Here is a 21,655-nt window from a genome sequence, read left to right as displayed (position 1 = left end):
TTGGTATTTTGGGTAATCCATAGCTCCGTGGAAATTGCTTCTTGCTATGTTAGAATCTCTTCCAAGTTTGTAAAGATGGGTGGGGAGTGGGGGAGTGGGGTGTGTGCAGTGATGGGCTCCTACGGGAATGGTCAGGAACGCAGTTCTGGTAGCAAAATTTGAAGCTCCACCTCAAAGCACCCAATTTGCACGGAAAGATATTGAAACAAAATGGATAAGCCACGGCATCGTGGTAGTAAAAAAATTTGGTAGCCGATCACTGTGTGTGTGTGTAAAATCACAGAGAGGTACTCCTTGAAGAAACATCCCTTAATCCTTGATCACATGACTATGAAGTCCATAGTGAGTCACAGAGAATAATAAAAAATAAAGAAACCATTAGAGAGTATTTCACCAAGGCAGCCTTTGATGGTCCCATCTTGGGAAAAAATATTTTCAATTGTATTATACTGGATTGCAAATGTATGTACAAATTTGTATATAAATATTTACATCATTTCTAATCATTTACTGAACAAGTCCCTCTCTTATTTTATCATCATTAAGAAACTACAACATTTTTTTAAAAAAGCCCCAAAGTCAAAATTAAAGTTACTACTTTCCACATAAATCAGATACTCTTGTGCCTCATTATATTTTCTCTCTGATTGAGATCAGGCCTTAGTAGGATAATGTAGCATTTGGGGAAAAAGATGCAAACCAAGAGACCAGCCCCAGAGGCCAAGATGGAGAAGACCTCCACAGCCACCATGGACTTCCCTTTGGTGCTCAGGTAGGTGGGGAGGAAGGTGATCCAAACACTGCAAAAGACCAGCATGCTAAAAGTAATGAACTTGGCTTCATTAAAGCTGTCAGGCAATTTCCTAGCCAGAAAGGCCACAGTAAAACTGATGAGGGCCAGGAAACCCAGGTAGGCCAGGACAGTGTAAAAAATAGAAGCTGAGCCTTCATTACATTCTAAGATGGCCTCTCCTACCAAGGAGTGGAAGTCCAAGGTGGGAAAAGGTGGAGAGGTTACCAGCCAGGTGGCACAAAGAATTGCTTCGACCAGGGGACAGGCTAAGACAATGGAGTTGGTTAGTGGTTTTCCTAAGAATTTCCTTGCCTTGTTCCCTGGTTTGGTGGCCATGAAGGCCAGAACCACCATGACAGTCTTTGCCAACACAGAGGAAACTGCAAGGGAAAAGAGAATGGCAAAAGCTGCTTGTTGGAAGAGACAAGTGAACTTCCTGGGTTGACCAATGAAGAGGAAGGAACAGTGGAAGCAGAGCAGGAGGGAGACCAGGAGGATGTAAGTGAGGTCTCGGTTGTTGGCCTTGACAATCGGTGTGTCACGATGTCTAAGGAATATCACCAGAACTGCAGATGTAATCACAGAGAGAGAAAGAGTGAGAGAAACCAAAGTGGATCCCAGGGTGTCTTGGTAGGAAAGGAAATGGATCTTCTTGGCAATGCAGTGGTCCTTTTGCTTGTTGGGATATTGGTCTTCTGGGCAGGGGTCACAGTGAGCAGCATCTGAAATCAAGAACCTTTGTGTAAGGGTTTCACTGTATCTGCTAGGAGCCTTATCCCTCCCTTAAGTATAACATGTGCATTATAGGGTGGGTCAAAAAGGCAAATCATCCTTCACAATAGGTTAGCCAGAGACAGGAATCTGTTCATCCCCAGGTGGCTTGGTCAGTTTCCTCAGGTCAGTGGGCACTTCAATGCCTTCTGAACATTTCAGAGTGAGAGAAATTGTGAACTGTGGTTTTTTTTTTCAATTTATACTGAAACCCACAGAATCCTCTTTGATCTGTTTGCCAAGAATCTTGTGACTTTCATTATGTGTCCATTGTTCAGGGCTGAGAGATTCACAAAATGAGAAAGAAAAGGACATGCAACTGTGTATTCTTGAAAAAGTGATTTACAGGGAAATTTATTACAGGATGGAGAAAGGAAACTTCTCAGCTTTGGACTTCAAATCTGATCATTGATTAACAGATTAACAGAGTTGGAAGGGACCCTGTAGGTCATCTAGTCCAACCCCCCTGCCCAAGCAGGAGACCCTTCACCATTTCTGACAGATGGCAGTCCAATCTCTTCTTTAAAGCCTCCAGTGGTGAAGCTCCCACAACTTCTGAAGGCAACTTCTGTTCCTTCAGTAATTATACTCACTGTCAGAAAAATTCTCCTTATTTCTAGGTTAAATCTCTCCTTCATCAGTTTCCATCCATGATTACTTGTTTGGCCTTCGGGTGCCTTGAAAAATAGTCTGACCCTCTCCTCTCTGTGGCAGTCCCTCAAATATTGGAAAACTGTTATCCTGTCTTCCCTGGTCCTTCTCTTCCCTAGCCTAACGATGCCCAGTTCCTGTAACTGTTCTTCATGTTTTTTTAGTCTAATCATCTTGGTTGCTCTTCTCTACACTCTTTCCAGAGTCTCAACATCTTTTCTTTAAAAAAAAAAATTCCTCCCAGGGAAAGGTTAGCAGAGATAAGTAGATGGAGCTCCTGTTTTCCCAATAGGTCTATCAATTTCCTAGATCAACATTCCCCAACCTTTTGGGCATCAGAGTTCTGTGGAGAGGGGTTTCCCCATGGTGTTTGATGTGTGGTGTGTGGTGTTTCCTATACTGCCTACACCCCTTGGACGGGGCTTTGCTTCTTTGTGTGGGCTGGTTTCTGCCATGCTGTGGACTGATGCTGGTCAGTGGGCAAGAGATTGTAGACCTCTTGCCTAGGTAAATGATAGAGCTGAAAGATATTGGACTCTCACTTGTCTGAAATGATATGGGGTCTCCAGCTTGAGCAGGAAATTGGACTAGAAGACCTCCAGGGTCCCTTCCAAGTTGGTCATTCTGAAAGAAGCAGCACACCCTGAATAATAAATACTAAAGTTTGAGCCTCCCACTCCCCTCTTTTATGAAAAGAGTAGCATCTCATTGTCCCAATGAGATGCAAAAGTAGGGAGGAAAGGCTAGTAGGGAGCCCATGAATTGTGCAACTACCATGCATTAAATTGGTGAGAAGCAAGAAAATTGGCCTTTGGGGGAAGGGGAATTTGAGTTATAAACTGAGACATTCTGCTGAGAATTATGAATCCTTTGAAGCATATTATTCTGATAAAAAATTAATGAATATTAAAACATATTAATACTAAGATCTACTGAATGTCTTCCTTGATCCCGGAGGACCTAAATTTGAAGTGGGACTTACCTGTCTGATTAGAAATGGTCCCTTCTGGACAAGGGTCACATTGGTAGCAGCAAACCTGTTCACCCTCTGGAACTCTTCTCCTCTCTCCTGCCTGGCACCTCTTCATGCCACACCTGGCAAGGGGCACCTTCTACAAGATGAAAGAGAGATTCCTGAGATGGTCTAAGCAATGAACATACTTCTTTAATTTCTTGCCACATTTCTATTTTCATTTGAGAATGTCTTCCAAATAGGTTCACCATGATCTACAAGAAATCAGGAACATCTCCTGAGGTTTCAGGCCAGTAGCATTCCTAACCCTCCAATGGAGCTTGGAACTAGGGGCTCTTTCTTGAAAGAAAAAAGAAAGACTTGTGGCATTCAGCTTTCTTAAAATAAATGTTCACGAGGATCCTTTTGAACAGGAATGGTCCATGGACATTGTTCTCTGCTCCAGTTTCATTTTGGGTTTCAAGCAGTTCTTTCTAAACCCGAACCTTTGTGCACCTCTCAATTCTGTTATAATGCAAAGCAGGTTTCTCACTGAAGATCACCTTATTTTCTGATTCAGTAGACATATTTTATAGTTAGAAGGATGTTCTCCAAGAGAGAATAAATCTTTATCCAAATTTACAACTTTTTCTCCCTGCTCACCTTTGTGGCCCAGATGATTTCATCAGAGTAAACCATAAAATCTTGTCTTGGGGGAGTCCCAGATTTTACATGGCCAACTTTCACAGGGACAAAAGATTGATTGGGGAAGAGAACCCAGTTGAGAAGGTCATATTGAGCAGATCCCAGTCCATTTTCTGAGAAGGAGACTTCTTCTCCCGCACTGTTGTTGAAATGGACCTTTCTCAAATGGGGAAGGATCTGAAAGAAATCAGAAATTGATTTCAGAAATCAGCTGAAAGCACAAATAAGACACCTTGATTTCATCATCTGTGATGGTCAGCATATTAAGCAATGGGTGTAGGTCTGAAGAGCTAACCATATTCCCTGGGTGGAGATCTGAGCAATCAGGAGTGACACCAAATAATTGATTCCTTCCCCAGATGTACAAAAGGTTTAATTTATGATTGGGCATTTGAATCAGGGCTTCTTCCATTCTATCAGAATGATACCTCCCATACAAAGGTTTTAATTCTACGTTCCAAATTTCCTTGTATGATACAGCTCCTGTCACACTTGGCTGTATATGTTTTCAAAAGGTTATTTGGACCTGTGGTTTTTTGAAGGACAAATGCATCTACATCACTTCATTGTCTAGGGTGGTCCAACATTTAGTCTTTGTAGGGAAAGAGCTGATGAATTCAGGACAGAATCCATTAGAAGATCTTTAAATCCTACTCTGTATGCTGAGGTGGACAAAAATTGCTTTCACACCAGAAGATGAGCAGGACGACAAATGTCAAGCTAAACAAATGGAGTGGAGTCACAGTTACATTACACAGAAATGTAAATCATTAAAAAGAATTGAATTGAGGGTCTTCATAGGTTACCTACTGAGAGAGACTGAGGTGGTTCTGCAAATAGGCCCCCTAGGATTTTAAATGACCTGTTGAAGCACCGTTTGGAAACACACTCAGATTGTCATCTGGCTCTGGGCTGAAATTTCCTCCCTGAACTGTTCATCCCTTGAAATTCAGGCAGCCATTGAAGTCCTTCCTGGCCTTCTATAGAGAAGGTTTTTCCTCTATGGGTCTTATGGATAACTGGTTTGCTTTATTCCCTTCTCATCCCATTGGCCCATTTCAACCAAGTATTATTCTTAATTCATATTTCTCTGTTCTGATATGATAGAATTCAGATATTAAATAAATCATATTTATCATTTATTTATATAGATAGACATAGACATAGACATAGACATAGACATAGACAAGACTTATAATAACAGAGTTGGATGGGACCTTGGAGGTTTTCTAGTCCAACCCCCTGGTGAGACAGGACACTTCTTCAGAGAAATGGTTATCCAATCTCTTCTTTAAACTTGCATTATTTAATTAATTTAACTAATTTAATTTAATTTAATTAATAACTCATTTAATTAATAACAAGAAATAAAGTAAGGAAACTTCCTTCCTAAGGATTTGTAAATGAATGTAAAGTCCTAGAGATTACCTGCCATGATTGGACATCTGAGATCCTCTTTCCAAGACTCCTCATGGCTGATTGGGCTCTTGATCGATACACTGAATGCAATGCATGGGCCACAGCATAAATGGCATTGTAGATGTTGTAACTTTCACCTGTCATGCTCATTTCAAATATGTAAGTTGGCAGGTTCTGCAAATTCTCCTTTCCCGTACATGTTTTTTCCTTCTTTAGAGAGATCTTTCCTGGTTTGTAGATCCTGCAGTCAAAGATGTTTTCCCACCATTCTGGGAGAAAGACGTCCCCTTCAGGGTTCAAGGGGTCCAAAGACATGAGAAAGGGGCTGAATTCTGAGATATCCCCCGTGTGGCCCTTTATCTGCAAAGTCCCATGGAAGGGCTTTATAACTTGCAATGCGTCTTTAGCTGCCCCAACATTATGTTTCCATTGGGAAGTTAAGATCCAGAGTTTCTGAGGTGTTGGTTTTCTGGACTTTGCATGAAATTGCAGAGCTGACTGTACATGTGGATTAGTGTGAGAATCACCAAACAGAATAATCACATCAGCTTTACAACAGTTGTTTAAAAAAAGAAAAAATGTAATCATTGTAATATGAAAATGATCCAATTTCAACATTTCAGTGAAGGCCAAGCAGATCTCCTTCTCCTTCAACATTGGCACCAGAGATGAGATGAAACGTTCTCCATTGTCATTTTGGGGGGCCACCAGTCCAACCCAGTTCCACTGGAAATACAGGAGCAGCTGGACTAAACCCACATACTGGGGAAATTCCTTGGGATTAATCCGGAAGAAGGAAGGATGAACTCTTTGGTCTCCCCGAGTGAACTCCGTGCCAACACCAAGCTGGAGAAATTGAAATTCTTCTTTCAAAGACAAAGCAAAGGTATTATGGTGACTTTTGGGGTCACCATTTTGTGCTTCCCTGCCCTACTAGTCAATTGGACTCACTATGAATGGCAAGCTTAATTTTCTTCCCTGCTTTGGAAGAGCCAGAAATTACATTGTGTGCTTGGTTATTGTCACGCTGAAAAATTGACAGCCTCTCAGAGACATTCAGTAATGAAAGAGTTAACTGTGTGTGCCTTACTAAGATCCTCCTATTATGATGTAACATCCTGCCAGCTCCCTTCCTTCTTCTTCATTGTTCTCACCTTCCTTTTCTATCCTCCATTATATAAAAACGTATTTTTGAGTTGCCCCTCGAGACATGTTTTATTTTCTATTTTTACAATAAATATATTTTGTTTGAACAAATGACTAAAGGCTTTATCCATCGACTCTGCGGGGTTAAGGTCCTAACAGACTTTAATCACTCACAAACCATGAGAGTTATGACATGTCAGAAGCCAAGGAAACAAATTATCCATCTGATACAGAGAATAAATGCATTGAATGGGTGGCTCTAATTATATGAAGTGTTAGTTACTTAGTTAGTAAGGCAGGCAGGAAGGAAAGAATATCTATATAAAGAATTCCTCTTGGCAAATTGCAGCATTTAGGAAATATATCTTTCACATTATAGAAAGATGTATCACATAAAAATGAAAAATGAACTCAAGTATCATGTGAAGTCTACAAGTCACATGCTACTAATATCCCCCCCCCCCCAAGCACCTTTGTTTTTTGTGTGTGATTCTGTTGTTGGTCTCATTTCTGCTGTATCCAATGGAGCCCCCTTACCTGTGGGACCTTGAAGATGCTGAAGGTGGAGGCCATCTGCCTTGAGGATTTGGGGCTGAGACCTCCGATGACAGAGAGCAGAGGGTCCTGCCTGTCACACTTGTAACCTGGAACCATTTGGCCTTGGGTGGAGAGCAGGGAGAGGCTGATTGTGGAAATACTCCTCTGTGTCTGGTGATTGTCACACATGTGGAAGCCAAGTGTGATATTGGAGAGGAGACCCAGATTCCTGTTGACCTCTCTGACTGCAAATACCAAGGCCAGAAGCTTCTGGTAGCTCTTGGGTATGAGTCTATAGTGAGAAAAACATTGGGGAAATTTTGAGGAAATGTCCTGCTGGTGGACTTTGTGTTGCCTTTTCTGTGTGTTTTTGGATTGGAAGTCCCAAGTCTCTTTGTTTTCAGTTTTTTTAAGGATGGTTCTTGATGAATGTTGGGTGACTTTGTGAGAAAGGAGAAAGCATCTCTCTTCATATCACAGACCATTTTACACCCTCTAAGATCCTTCCCTTCTTCATTTTGCTCCATGGTTCTAATCCTTCCCAATTGCTCCACAAGCACCTAACAAATTTGGTTCTCTTGGAGCAGCTTCTTCAGGGGAGGTTGCAGCCCGTATTGGTTAAAGACTATTATTTATAAGCCCTGCTGATTCCAAAACTGAGGGGGATTTATGCCCCTCCTGGACACTGGAAAAGGATTGAATTTCTTCTCTTTGAGCTTCCCATCATGACCTTCTCTCCAAATTAATATTATAACTCACCTTCCTCACTAGTCCAGCCCAAAACTGTTAGAAAGATGGAGAATTCTGTCCTATTTTAAGAACTAGGGATTTTACTGAGATTGAAAAAGATTTGAACTACACAGCAAACATACTAGAACAAATATTCTAGTGTTCAAATCTCTGAATTTAAAATAAACCAAACAATTATCTACATCTTTTCTATTCAGGTGAGACTTACAAACTTGGTGTGGGAAGCAAAAATGGGTCTTTTTGAAAGTCCGGGATATTGGAAAGAACAGATGTTCCCAGCTGCAAATTCCCACCTATAATGAGATCACCAGGCCTATAGTAGCTTTCCTGTGACTGGGAATAATTCCTCAACACACAAACACTTTGTATCTTCTTAGCAGAAGTTGGAGGCAGGAGCCAGAAGAGTAGGAGTAGTAGAGGCAGCCCAATCATTCTTCTTACCTTCCCTCCTAGATCATAGGTCAAGGTGTGTAGAAGCTGAATTGCAGGGAGCATTTGCAAATCTCACTAAAGCTAAAGTACAAAACATACCACCTGTGCTACCTGAATATCCTCAGGGCAAATTTATATCAGCCATGCTTCTTCTTACCCATGTTTGGATCGTGACAAAACACAAAAAAGTGTGAGTCCCTTCAAACCAATCCTTCACAAGAGAAATATGTTGACATGTCCTTCCCCTACTTGGAGAACATCAAGCATATTTTTTATAACACAGATTATATGTTGGAAGATTTTTGTGGGTAGAAATCCAGAGGGCATACATTAAAAAAATTACTCTTCTTCTGATAATTATAAGGAAAGGCAATTGTCGTACCCACTTAGCAGTATGTTTTCTTTGTACAATAGAAAGGGAAAAACAAAACAACAAAATTGTCAGGGACCTTGGAGGTCTTCTAGTCCAACCTCTGTTCAGGCATGACTATTTCAGACAAAATGTCCATGTGTTCCTTGACAAAGTGACTAACATAGAACTCAAATTATGTGGACATTGTACACTCAGGCATCAGTAAGGCATTTGACAAAGTAGATCACAACTTACTCCTTGATAAGATATGAAAATATAGGATAGACAAGGTTAGCAGTAGATGGATTTTATTTATTTTTATTTTATTGATTTATTTTGTCCAATACACAATAATACACAATGAAGGTAATAAAGGACACTTTCGAGGAAATAGAATTAGAGAGAGAACAGAAGATAGACTATGTCAGGCCCAAGGTAAAAATGTGAATTCAAAGGCTGGATTGACACAGTAAAAGGAAAAAAAATGTTTTTTTTTAATGTGAGAGAATATGCCACGTAGCACACATTCTTTCACGCAGAATCTAAAGTAACTGAGCACAGGAAGGAATTAGAAATCTCTGCACTGGATTTGTCCACATGATTGTCCTTGTGAGTGTGGGGATGGTAGATGAGCTTTTTGACCTGGATGTAATCTTAAGGGACCTTAAGTTGGAATGAAGCATGTTGAATCTAATTTGGCTCTGTTAATAAATATGACTCTACGCTAAAGAAATAAGACATGGAAGTTCATTTATTGTCTCAGATGTCTTAATTGTTCACTTGACAACCAATTCCAACTTGCCCTTCTGAGGAATGCAGTGGGGAGTATCCAGGAATGTGAAGATAGAAGTTTGGAATTTTCTACACAACCGGAATGCAACAGCCCAGAAGGTAAAGGGGGGGGGGGGGAGAGAGAGAAACAGCTTGAATTAACTAAGCCAGAGACAAAGTACCAATGTACTTCCACACACACACACCCTTGTTGGCTCCCTAAGTGAATTGCGAGATAAAGGCATACCCTATTACATCAAAGGGATTCCTTTGTGGAGGATTTTCAAATCTGCTCAGGTCCTTTTCTCCTGTTCCTCTGATGGCAAAACGAGACTTTCCTCATTATGCTACACTGGATAGTAGAGAATTAGAGGAGTAGGTTTAGGTTTAGGTTTAGGTTTATTGGATTTATATGCCACCCCTCTCCGCAAACTCGGGGCGGCTCACAACAATAATAAAAAACAGCACAGTACATAATACTAAATCCAATGCCCACCCATCTAGTTACAATTTAAAATTAATAATCTCATAAAAACAGTATATATAAAAAACAGGCACACAGTCAATCAATCAACAAAACAACATGGGCAAGGGGGAGGTGTTTTAGTTCCCCCATGCCTGATGGCAAAGGTGGGTCTTAAGGAGTTTACGAAAGGCAGGGAGGGTGGGGGCAATCCTAATCTCAGGGGGGAGCTGGTTCCAGAGGGTCGGGGCCCCCACAGAGAACGCTCTTCCCCTGGGTCCCGCCAGACGACATTGTTTAGTCGACGGGACCCGGAGAAGGCCAACTCTGTGGGACCTAACCGGTCGCTGGGATTCGTGCGGCAGGAGGCGGTCCCGAAGATATTCTGGTACGGTGCCATGAAGGGCTTTATAGGTCATAACCAACACTTTGAATTGTGACCGGAAACTGATCGGCAACCAATGCAGACTGCGGAGTGTTGGAGTGATATGGGCATACTTAGAGACACCCATAATTGCTCTCGCAGCTGCATTCTGCACGATCTGAAGTTTCCGAACACTTTTCAAAGGTAGCCCCATGTAGAGAGCGTTACAGTAGTCGAGCCTCGAGGTGATGAGGGCATGAGTGACTGTGAGCAATGACTCCCGGTCCAAATAGGGCCGCAACTGGCGCACCAGGCGAACCTGGGCGAACGCCCCCCTCGCCACAGCTGAAAGGTGTTTTTCTAATGTGAGCTGTGGATCGAGGAGGACGCCCAAGTTGCGGACCCTCTCTGAGGGGGTCAATAATTCCCCCCCCAGGGTAATGGACGGACAGATAGAATTGTCCTTGGGAGGCAAAACCCACAGCCACTCCGTCTTGTCTGGGTTGAGTTTGAGTTTGTTGACACCCATCCAGGCCCCAACAGCCTCCAGGCACCGGCACATCACTTCCACTGCTTCGTTGACTGGACATGGGGTGGAGATGTACAACTGGGTATCATCGGCATATTGATGATACCTCACCCCATGCCCTTGGATGATCTCACCCAGCGGTTTCATGTAGATATTAAATAGCAGGGGGGAGAGGACCGACCCCTGAGGCACCCCACAAGGGAGAAACCTCGGGGTCGACCTCTGACCCCCCACTAACACCGACTGCGACCGACCGGAGAGGTAGGAGGAGAACCACTGAAGAACAGTGCCTCCCACTCCCAACCCCTCCAGCCGGCGCAGAAGGATACCATGGTCGATGGTATCGAAAGCCTCTGAGAGGTCAAGGAGCACCAGGACAGAGGACAGGCCCCTGTCCCGGGCCCGCCAGAGATCATCCATCAACGCGACCAAAGCAGTTTCCGTGCTGTAGCCGGGCCTGAATCCAGACTGCTGAGGACCTAGATAATCGGCTTCATCCAAGGACCGCTGGAGTTGAAGTGCCACCACCTTCTCAACAACCTTCCCCATGAAGGGAAGGTTGGAGACTGGACGGTAGTTATTAAGCACGGCTGGGTCCAGGGAAGGCTTCTTGAGGAGGGGGCGCACAACCGCCTCCTTATAAAGGGGCGGAAAGGACCCCCTCCCCAAGGAGGCGTTGACAATCTCCTGGACCCAGCTCCGTGTCACCCCTCGACTGGCCGAAACCAGCCAAGAGGGACACGGATCCAGTAAACAGGTGGCGGAACTCACAGCTCCAATGGCCTTGTCCACTTCATCAGGTGTCACCAAGTCAAACTCCCCCCAGACAGATGGACAAAGACGTTTAGCCCCAGTCACCTCGACTGACTCATTGTCAGTCGACTCTGTTTCACAATTGGAGTCGAGGTCCGCTCGGATCCGAGCGATTTTATCAGCGAAAAACGTGTTAAAATCCTCGGCACTACTCTGCAAGGGCTCCCCAACTCCCCTCTGATTAAGAAGGGAGCGGGTTACCCTAAACAGAGCGGCCGGGCGGGATTCCGCTGATGCAATCAAGGCGGCATGATACGCGCATCTTGCCGCCTTGAGCGCCACTTTGTAAGTCTTAATATGAGCTCTTACAAGTGTTCGATCGGATTCGGACTTACTCTTCCTCCATCGCTTCTCCAGACGTCTCTTCTGGCGCTTCAACACCCGGAGCTCCTCGTTGAACCATGGAGCTCTACGGGGTCTAGTGCCGCGGAGAGGTCGCAACGGCGCAATCCGGTCAAGAGCCTCCCCTGCAGCCTTGTTCCAGGCCTCAGCAAGAGACTCTGCCGAACTGTGGACAAGTGTATCTGGAATAACCCCAAGCGCCATCTGGAAGCCTTCTGGATCCATCAGGCATCTGGGGCGGAACCTCCTAATTGGTTCCGCCTCCCTGCGGGGAAGGATTGGAGCCAGGAAGTTAAGCCGCAGTAGGAAATGATCTGACCACAACAAAGGCAACACTTCTAAGCCCCTTAATCTCAGATCATTACTCAGTTGCTCAGAGAGGAATATCATATCGGGTGCGTGCCCACCCTCGTGAGTCGGACCCTGAACTACTTGAGTCAGGTCCATGGCTGTCATGGTGGCCATGAACTCCTGTGCCAATCCAGAGGAACCGCCGAGCGACGGAAGATTGAAGTCCCCCAGGACGATAAGTCCGGGGAACTCCACCGCCAGCCCGGCCACCTCCTCGAGTAGCACAGGCAGGGCTGTTGACACGCAGCTGGGAGGCAGGTACGTGAGTAACAAGCCCACCTGAACCCCTAAGTCCAACTTCACCAGGAGGGACTCGCAACCCGCAACCTCTGGAGCAATGAGCCTACGCAGGCCAAGACTCTCCCTGGCTATAATAGCCACTCCTCCCCCCCTTCCCTGGGGTCGAGGTTGGTGCCATACCCGAAACCCAGCTGGGCAAATTTCAGAGAGAGGAACTCCTCCCTCTGGGCCCAGCCAGGTTTCGGTCACACAAGCCAGGTCGGCCTCCTCATCCAGGATCAGATCCCGGATGAGAAGAGCTTTATTTACCACCGACCTGGCATTGAGTAGCAACAACTTGAGCCCAGGGCCAGAATTACACTCATCACCAGTGCCTTGAGTTAAGCTCATGGAGCCTGAAGAAGGGATCGCTACTAAGCAGCGATCCCTCCTTCCCCTGGAACGGCTAGCTCCATGGCTTCCGCCATACCTGCCTCTCCCCAGCAAGACCGGGATATTTTGACCCTCTGCCACCCCAGAGATAGGTGTCCCCTCCCCTCCTGCCCTTCCAGCGTCAGGTGTGCCAAAAATTCCATTCATGTCATATTCATTCATTCCATACATATTATAATCCCCCCCACCCACTCCATTCCATTTATCACCCCCCTCCCATTCATTTTCATTCACAGTATTACATTCATTCCAATAATTACTAAAATAGTCCCATTCATTCATGCCATCACTACCATCCTCCCATCCACTAAAAATCCCCACAATAATTTAATTAAAAAGAGTTAATATAAAACTAACAGTTCATATTATTAAAATATTAATTATTAAAAATATAGATAAATATAGGTAATAAAAATAAAAATATAGGTAGAAGATATTTCAACTGGTCAGTTAATTAATCAATTAAGCCAAGTTCATATAGATATCATCCAGTCTAAAAAGGTGAGTCCAAGGGATGTATGATGTTATTAGTAGGACAAACAGTCCTGCGTATAAACTCTGTCCTCTGTCCTCCCAGGCTTTCTCTTTGCCACTGGCGTTGTTATCAGCTTTCTCACCTCCACGACACCCCCAGTCTCTCATGGGTCGCCCCAAATGTCTACCAGTACCTCTGCTGTTATTTGAGAGGTATCTCTGTATCTCCTGGTCTTCAGTTATAGCATCCAGCAGCCACAAGGTTTTCATACTGTCAATTTCAATCTGGCAGTCTCTTTCTCACAATCTCCTTGTTCACTATAATGGCCGGCCCTCCTTCTTCCAGGCACTCCAGCACCGAGTATGTCCACCGCAAAGCCCTCCGACGTCGAGCGTGCCCACCATGTAACCACTCGGCGTCCAAACTTCTATCCGGTAGATCCCGTTGTTTTTGGGAACATCCTGTTGTTGTGGGGGACGTTTTCCTCCATCTACTTTCCTCCTCGGCCTGTGCACAGTCCACCCAGCAAGCTCGTCCTGAACATTCGCACGCTTGCTCACTCCTAACAAGGATTCAAATAAAACCCGGCAGGGAAGCCTGTGCAGCATTTAATGAAAACTGTTTGGTCCATAATTTCAAATTTGCCCTTGATCCAAAGTTGAGAGAGGCAGTTGGGCAATTCAAGACTGGTATGCCACCACAGTTGCTTTGGGTGGTGTAATTCTTGCTGGGAAGGGACCTCACCCCTGCCCCATGCCACAAAGGACCTGTTAAGAGGCCAGCCCTAAATTCTTGTCAGCTGGGTTCCTTGATCAGGTGTAATGAGGGGAACAAATTGCTACAGATGTGACCAGATGGGCCATAAGGGGACAGACTGCTTGACACCCCTCTCTCACCCAGAACCTGAGCCATGCCCAATAGCAGAAAGAGGATCTGAAGAAGCCCCTCTGCAGAATCTCTGGGCCTTCCAACCTACAGAATTGTGCCCTTCTAAGGATTTTGCTACAGGTGAAAACCCTATTCCTACAGGAACCGGGACCAATTGGAATGAGGAGCCTGGTAGAGAGGACGACCCATTGGTGAGTGAGCCCATCCAACCCTACATCATTAAAGCAAGGATTAAAGTAATGACCACGGGCGAGGAGGAAGAAATACGGGCTCTGATAGATACAGGTTGCTCGAGATGCCTTATTAGCAAAACCCTGGTGGAGAAGTTAAAAATCCACAGCAGGCCTTTAGCAAAACCCATCCGGTTCCAAGACATCCCCTTTGGGGCTCAAGGGGTCCAAAGACATGAGAGAAGTGGCTGAATTCTGAGATATCCCCCGTGTGGCCCTTTATCTGCAAAGTCCCATGAAAGGGCTTTATAACTTTCAATGCATTTTTAGCTGCCCCAACATTATGTTTCCATTGGGACGTTAAGATCCAAAGGTTCTGAGGTGCTGATTTTGTGGATTTTGCATGAAAACGCAGAGCCGACTGTACATGTGGATTAGTGTGAGAATCACCAAACAGAATAATCACATCAGCTTTACAGGAGTTGTTTAAAAAAATAAAAAATGTAATCATTGTAATATGAAAATGATCCAATTTCAATATTTCAGTGAAGGCCAAGCAGATCTCCTTCTCCTTCAACATTGGCACCAGAGATGAGATGAAACCTTATCTATTGTCATTTTGGGGGGCCACCAGCCCAACCCAGTTCCACTGGAAATAGAGGAGCAGCTGGACTAAACCCACACAGGGCCGCCGATAGACGGGTATTACTGGTAGCGGTGTCCCGGGCTCCGGCCAAATTGGAAAATCGGGGGGGCCCGGGCCCGGTGCCCGCCAAAAACTCCCCAACTCCGATTGAGACAAACTCTGCCTCTGCGGCCCGCACCTTCTTCCCACCCCCACGAGGAAAGAAGGCAGGTAGGGCGGCAGACAGGCAGGGAGCCCCGATGGCAGCCGCGGAAGGAGGAAAGACCGCGGGGTTGGCTCAGCCCTCTGGAAGCCAAGCCGTGCTGCTGGGGAAGCGGAATTGGGGAAGCCGGGAGAGGGCTGAGCCCGGCCGGCTTCTCCGCCGGCCTTGTGTCCCCCCGAGGATTGCAAGGGCAAGAGAGCCGTGCCTTTCGGCTTCCGGAAGTGCTGGGCCGGGGGTTCGGGGGGGGCATGAACGCCGCCCGGAGCCAATGGCTTCTTTTGGGCTTATTCGAATTCCTGCTGCTGGTAAGCGCGCGCGGGTAGCCGGGTGGGAAGGGCGAGGCGCGAGGGGGAGGGAAGTGGAGAAGCGGAGAGAGAGAGAAGTGGACCAAAAGAAAGAAAAGGGAAAGAGAGGGAGGGAAAGAGAAGTGGAGAGGAAGGAAGGAGGGAGGGGAGGGAGAGAAGGAAGGAAGAGAAAGGAGGGTAGAAAGAGAGGGAGAGAGAGAGGAGAGAGAAAGGAAGAGGAGAGATAGAAAGGAAGAGAGAGAAAGAAAGAGGGATAGAAAGAGAGAGAGTGAGAGATGCTCAGTGAGCCTTTCTTTGAAGTTGCCTTTCTTTCTTTCTTTCTTTCTTTCTCTCTTTCTCTCTTGCTCTTTCATTCTTTTTTCTTTCTCTTGCTTTCTTTCTTTCTCTTGCTTTCTCTCCTTCCTTCCCTCCTTCCATTTCTTTCATTCCCCCTCTCTATTTTTATTTCTCTTTCATTCTTTCTTTCTCTCTTTCTTGCTTTCTTTCTTGCTCTTTTTCTTTCTCTCTTTTACCTTCCCTTCCTCTATTTCTTTTCTTTCTCCTTCCTACCTTCTTTCCTCCCTCCCTTCCTTCAGTCCTTCCTCTCTTACTCTCCCCTTTCATAAGTTTCCTTGCTTCCTTCCTCTGTTCCTGTCCCTTCCCCCTTTCTTTCTTTCTTTCCTTCCTTCCCTCCCTCCCTCCATTTCTTGCTTTCCTTCTCCTTCCTCCCTTCTTTCCTCCCTCATTCCCTTCTTTCACTCCTTCTTCTCTTACTCTCCCCTTTCACACCTTTCCTTGCTTCCTTTGCACCCTTCCTCTGTTCCTGTCCCTTCCCTCTTTCCTTCCTTCCTTCCCACCCTCCGTCCATTCATTCACCCATTCCTCTCTTGATCGCCCCTTTTACCATTCCTTCCTCCCTCCCTCCCTCCTTCCTTCATAGCTCGCCCTCGCCTTTCTTCCCTTCCTTCCAGATGGGAGTGCCCTCTCAAGACACCCGCCTGACTGCTGGTACCCTGCTTTTTCTCTCCCCTCGTCCTTTCCAGCTCCTCCTGGTTTTGTCAACAAGGCCTCTTCCAAGAAGGGAGAAGTGCCAAGGAGCCGTAAATAAGCCTCGCTCTGCCTGACCGATGCCAGGAGGATCTTTCTTTCCCTCGCCGCTCCCACTTCTTTTTTTCTCATGGACGATTCCACACAATCGGCTTAACCCAGTTCCTGAAATAGCCTATGGCAGTGCTTCCCAACCTTGGCAACTTGAAGATATCTGGACTTCAACTCCCAGAATTCCCCAGCCAGCGTTTGCTGGCTGGGGAATTCTGGGAGTTAAAGTCCAGATATCTTCAAGTTGCCAAGGTTGGGAAACACTGGCCTATGGGACCACCTTGCTTGGCGTGAAGCGGGAGGGGGATGGAGTGGCTTGGTGACTTAAAATAGTTTTAAAATGGTGGGGGGGCCCCCCCAGACACTTAGGCTGTATGGGGCCCCAAAATTCCTGATGGTGGCCCTGAACCCACATACTGGGGAAATTCCTTGGGATAAATCTGGAAGAAGGATGAACTCTTCTGTCCTTCCCGGGTGAAGTTGGTGCCAACACCAAGCTGGAGAAATTGAAATTCTTCTTTCAAAGACAAAGCAAAGGTATTATGGTGACTTTTGGGGTCACCATTTTCTGCTTCCCTGCCCTACTAGTCAGCTGGACTCACTATGAATGCCAAACTTAAGTTTCTTCCCTGCTTTGGAAGAGCCAGAAATTACATAGTGTGCTTTGTTATGACATGTCTGAAGCCAAGGAAACAAATTACCCACTTGATACAGAGAATAAATGCATTGAATGGGTGGCTATAATTATATAAAGTGTTAGTTACTTAGTTAGTAAGTCAGGAAGGAAGGAAGGAAAGAAGGAATATCTATATAAAGAATTCCTCTAGGCAAATTGCAGCATTTAGGAAATATATATTTCACATTATAGAAAGATGTATCACATAAAAATGAAAAATGAACTCAAGTATCATGTGAAGTCTACAAGTCACATGCTACTAATATCCCCCCCCCCCAAAAAAAGCACCTTTGGTTTTTGTGTGTGATTCTGTTGTTTGTCTCATTTCTGTTGTGTGCAATGGAGCCCCCTTACCTGTGGGACCTTGAAGATGCTGAAGATGGAGGCCATCTGCCTTGAGGATTTGGGACTGAGACCTCCAATGACAGAGAGCAGAGGGTCCTGCCTGTTACATTTGTAACCTGGAACCATTTGGCCTCTGGTGGAGAGCAGGGAAAGGCTGATTGTGAAAATACTTCTCTCTGTCTGGTGATTGTCACACATGTGGAAGCCAAGTGTGATATTGGAGAGGAGATCCAGATCCCTGCTGACCTGTCTGACTGCAAATACCAAGGCCAGAAGCTGCTGGTAGCTCTTGGCTATGAGTCTATAGTGAGAAAAACATTGGGGAAATTTTGAGGAAAGGTCCTGCTGGTGGACTTTGTGTTGCCTTTTCTGTGTGTTTTTGCAGTTAGAAGTGCCAAGCTTCTTTGTTTTCAGGTTTTTAAAGGATGGTTCTTGATGAAAGTTGCTTGACTTTGTGAGAAAGGAGAAAGCATCTCTCTTCATATCACAGACTTCACTGGAAAAGGATTGAATTTTTTCTCTTTGAGCTTCCTATCATGACCTTCTCTCCATATTAACAATTTCTTCACTAGGCCAGCCCAATTTCTAAGGTGTTGTACTTCTCCACTTTTATTGCTGCATATCATCTTTCGGATGAAAACTGTTAGAAAGATGGAGAATTCTCCTATTTTAAGAACTAGGCATTTTACTGAGAAAAGCACAAAGATTTGAACTACACAGCAAATATACTAGAACAAATATTGTAGCATCCAAATCCCTGAATTTAAAACAACAATTATAATTTTAATCTACAACTTTTCCATTCAGGTGAGACTTACAAATTTAGCACACGAAGCAAGAATGGGTCTTTTTGAAAGTCTGGGATATTGGAAAGAGCAGAGGTTCCCAGCTGCAAATTCCCACCAATAAGGAGATCGCCAGGCTTATGGTAGCTTTTCTGTGACCAAAAACAATTCCTCAACATACAAACAGTTTGCATCTTCTTAGTAGCAGTTGGAGGCAGAAGCCAGAAGAGCAGCAGCAGAAGTCCAGCCATTCTTCTCCCCTCCCCTTTAGATCAAAAATCAAGGTATGTGCAGAAGCCGAATTGCTGGAAGCATTTGCAAATCTCACTAAAGCTTTAGTACAATACTTACTACCTGTGCTACCTGAATGCCCTCGGGGCAAATTTATATCAGCTGTGCTTCTTCTTAGGTGTGTTTGGATTGTGACAAAAGACAAAACAAAATGTGAGTCCCTTCAAACCAATCCTTTACAAGAGAAACTATGATGACATGTCCTGCCCCTACTGGGAGAACATCAAGCATTTTGTTTTTAAAAAAACCACAGATTTTATTTTCGAAGATTTTTGTGGGTAAAAATCCAGAGAGAATACATTAAACAATTACTCTTCTTCTGATAATTATAAGGAAAGGCAATTGTCATGCCCACTTAGCAGTATGCTTTCTTTGTACAATAGAAAAGGAAAAACAAAACAACAAAGTTGGAAGGGACCTTGGAGGTCTTCTAGTGTTCCTTGACAAAGTGACTAACATAGAACTGAAATTATGTGGACATAGTACACTCAGGCATCAGTAAGGCATTTGACAAAGTAGATCACAACTTCTTGATAAGAAATGAAACTATAGGATAGAAAGCATTAGCAGTAGATGGATTTGTAACTGGCTGACTATCCACACTCAATGTCTAGTCCAATGGAACTACAGCTACATGAAGTGAGATATGCAGTGGGGCACCCCACATTTCTGTCTTAGGTCCAGAACTCAACATTTTCATAAAGTATTTAGATAAGGGAATATAAGGGCCCTATCCCACAAAATGAAATTCAATAGATAGAAAAGTAAGGTTTTACACTTAATCAAGAAAAAACAAATGCACAAATCTATAATAGATGATACCTGACTCCAGAGTAGTAACTGTGAGAGGGATCTGGGAATCCTAGTGAACAATCCCTTAAAAAGTGTCACTAGGAGAGTGTACAATGAATGGTTGTGGGAACTGGGAAGGACTAGACATGACAGCAGTCTTTCAATGTTTGAGGGCTATCATAGAGAAGGAGGAAGCCAACTATGCTTCAAAGCAACTGAAAGCAAGATAAGAAGTAACAGATGGAAGCACCAGCCCCTAATTAATTGCAAAGGTAGAAGAAGCAGACACACACACACATGAAAAGTCAAGAACACTGTTTTTATCCAAAGTAAAGTAGAAGCAAAACACCCTTTTGGTAGTCAAAGGATTCACCTTCAAAGCAACAGACTTGAATGCGGTGAAAAACAATAAACAAACAGAAAGCAATTCACAAGTAGCTGTGAAGACGTCACAGCTACTCTCCTTCAAACGTTTTCAAACTCACACTTTTGACTATGGTTTAAGTTCAGAGTCCTGGTATCAAAGCAAAGAGAGTCCTTGGAGAATCCTGAGATGAAAGCCACTTCCATTGTCACCGAACAGATAAACTTCCACACTCTGAGGCCAAAATGCTGCCAATTTAATGGCAGCCCCATTTAGTTGAACCACACCCAACCACAGGTGAAACACCCTTATCTCCTGAAGTATTTCCACAGCTGCTCTTTCCTAGTCATTGCCCTGCAGCTGCGTACGTCAATGAATCTTCCTCTGAGTCCAGCGAGGATAAGGAGGAGGATGAATTACTTCCTAATGGGCTGTCTGCCATGACCCCCTCTGAGGGTCCCATTTCACAGTCACTCTCTGCTTCCGACGTTTCGCTGTCTGAAGCAGTCGGCAGTAACACAGGCCTCTGACACTGGGAGGATTCACCCACATCCACCCCCACAGTCCTTGGGGCAGGAGCTGGCCCAGAGCCAACTACAACATGTATGTATGTATGTATGTATGTATGTATGTATGTATGTATGTGTTTATGTGTTTGTCTGTCTGTCTGTCTGTCTGTCTGTCTGTCTGTCTGTCTGTCTGTCTATCTATCTATCTATCTATCTATCTATCTATCTATCTATCTATCTATCTATCTATCTATCTATCTATCTATCTATCTATCTATCTATCTATCTATCTATCTATCTATATATATATATATATATATATATATATATATATATATATATTTAGACTTCTATGCCGCCCAATCCCGAAGGACTCGGGACGGCTTACAACAGTATAAAATTACAATAACAACAACCATAAAAAAACAACCAAGAAAAAGGAACTAATATCTAAAATCCTAATTAAAACTAAGGACAATTCAACAGCATACATTCTTACCAATTCAGACACATGGCCAAGCTAGTGGTTGATTTAGGGCCCTCAGGCCTGCCGGCATAGCTAGGTCTTTGTGGCTTTATGGAAAGCCAGCAGGGTGGGGGCCGTATGGACTTTGGGAGGGAGTTGGTTTCACAAAGTCAGGGCAGCCACAGAGAAGGCTCTCCCCCATGGCCCCACCAACCTGCATTGTTTAGCTGACAGGACCTGGAGAAGGCTGACTCTGTGTCCTCTAATTGGTCTCTGGGAGGTATGTGGCAGGCGACAGTCCCATAAATAATCTGGCCCTGAGCCATATAGGGCTTTATAGATGATAGCCAATGCCTTGAATTGTGCCCGGAGACTAATAGGGAACCAGTGCACCTCGCAGAGTAAAATAATAATAATAATAATAATAATAATAATAATAATAATAATAATAATAATAATTTATTAGATTTGTATGCCGCCCCTCACCGAAGACTCGGGGCGGCTCACAACAACGATAAAAACAATATTATAATGGCACAAATCTAATATTAAAAAACTAAAAACCCTATCATAATTAAAAACCAAACAGCACATACATACCAAACATAAATTATAATAAGCCTGGGGGAAAGATGTCTCAAATCCCCCATGCCTGGTGGTATAGGTGTGTCTTAAGTAGTTTACGAAAGACAAGGAGGGTGGGAGCAGTTCTAATCTCCATGGGGAGTTGATTCCAGAGGGCCGGGGCCGCCACAGAGAAGGCTCTTCCCCTGGGGCCCGCCAGACGACATTGTTTAGTCAACGGGACCCGGAGAAGGCCAACTCTGTGGGACCTTATCGGCCGCTGGGAT

At 44.5% G+C, this 21,655-nt stretch overlaps 1 protein-coding gene across 1 annotated transcript; it reads right to left on the bottom strand.

Moving 5' to 3' along the window:
- Positions 1-610: 610 nt before the first annotated feature.
- Positions 611-20,035, bottom strand: LOC139158174 (vomeronasal type-2 receptor 26-like). The gene is made up of 8 exons (XM_070735592.1): positions 19,953-20,035; positions 17,607-17,898; positions 16,994-17,073; positions 6,975-7,266; positions 5,301-6,137; positions 3,831-4,049; positions 3,198-3,327; positions 611-1,515 (listed from the first exon to the last, which is right to left on the bottom strand). Exons 1-8 carry the CDS (start codon positions 20,033-20,035, stop codon positions 611-613), a joined length of 2,838 nt encoding a protein of 945 aa, XP_070591693.1.
- Positions 20,036-21,655: the final 1,620 nt, after the last annotated feature.

Source organism: Erythrolamprus reginae, chromosome 1 (assembly GCF_031021105.1).
Source record: "Erythrolamprus reginae isolate rEryReg1 chromosome 1, rEryReg1.hap1, whole genome shotgun sequence".
In the NCBI taxonomy this organism is placed as follows: domain Eukaryota; kingdom Metazoa; phylum Chordata; class Lepidosauria; order Squamata; family Dipsadidae; genus Erythrolamprus; species Erythrolamprus reginae.
The sequence above is the reverse complement of the archived record's forward strand: the minus strand, read 5'-3'. Positions and strand labels throughout refer to the sequence as shown.

Coding starts and splice junctions, on each gene's coding strand:
- LOC139158174 (XM_070735592.1), bottom strand. CDS start 20,035: ATGGAAGTGGCTTTCATCTCAGGATTCTCCAAGGACTCTCTTTGCTTT. Junction 6,138..6,974: donor GCATCTTCAAGGTCCCACAG/GTAAGGGGGCTC, acceptor CAATTTCTCCAG/CTTGGTGTTGGCACGGAGTT. Junction 4,050..5,300: donor CAGATGTCCAATCATGGCAG/GTAATCTCTAGG, acceptor GATTTCTTTCAG/ATCCTTCCCCATTTGAGAAA.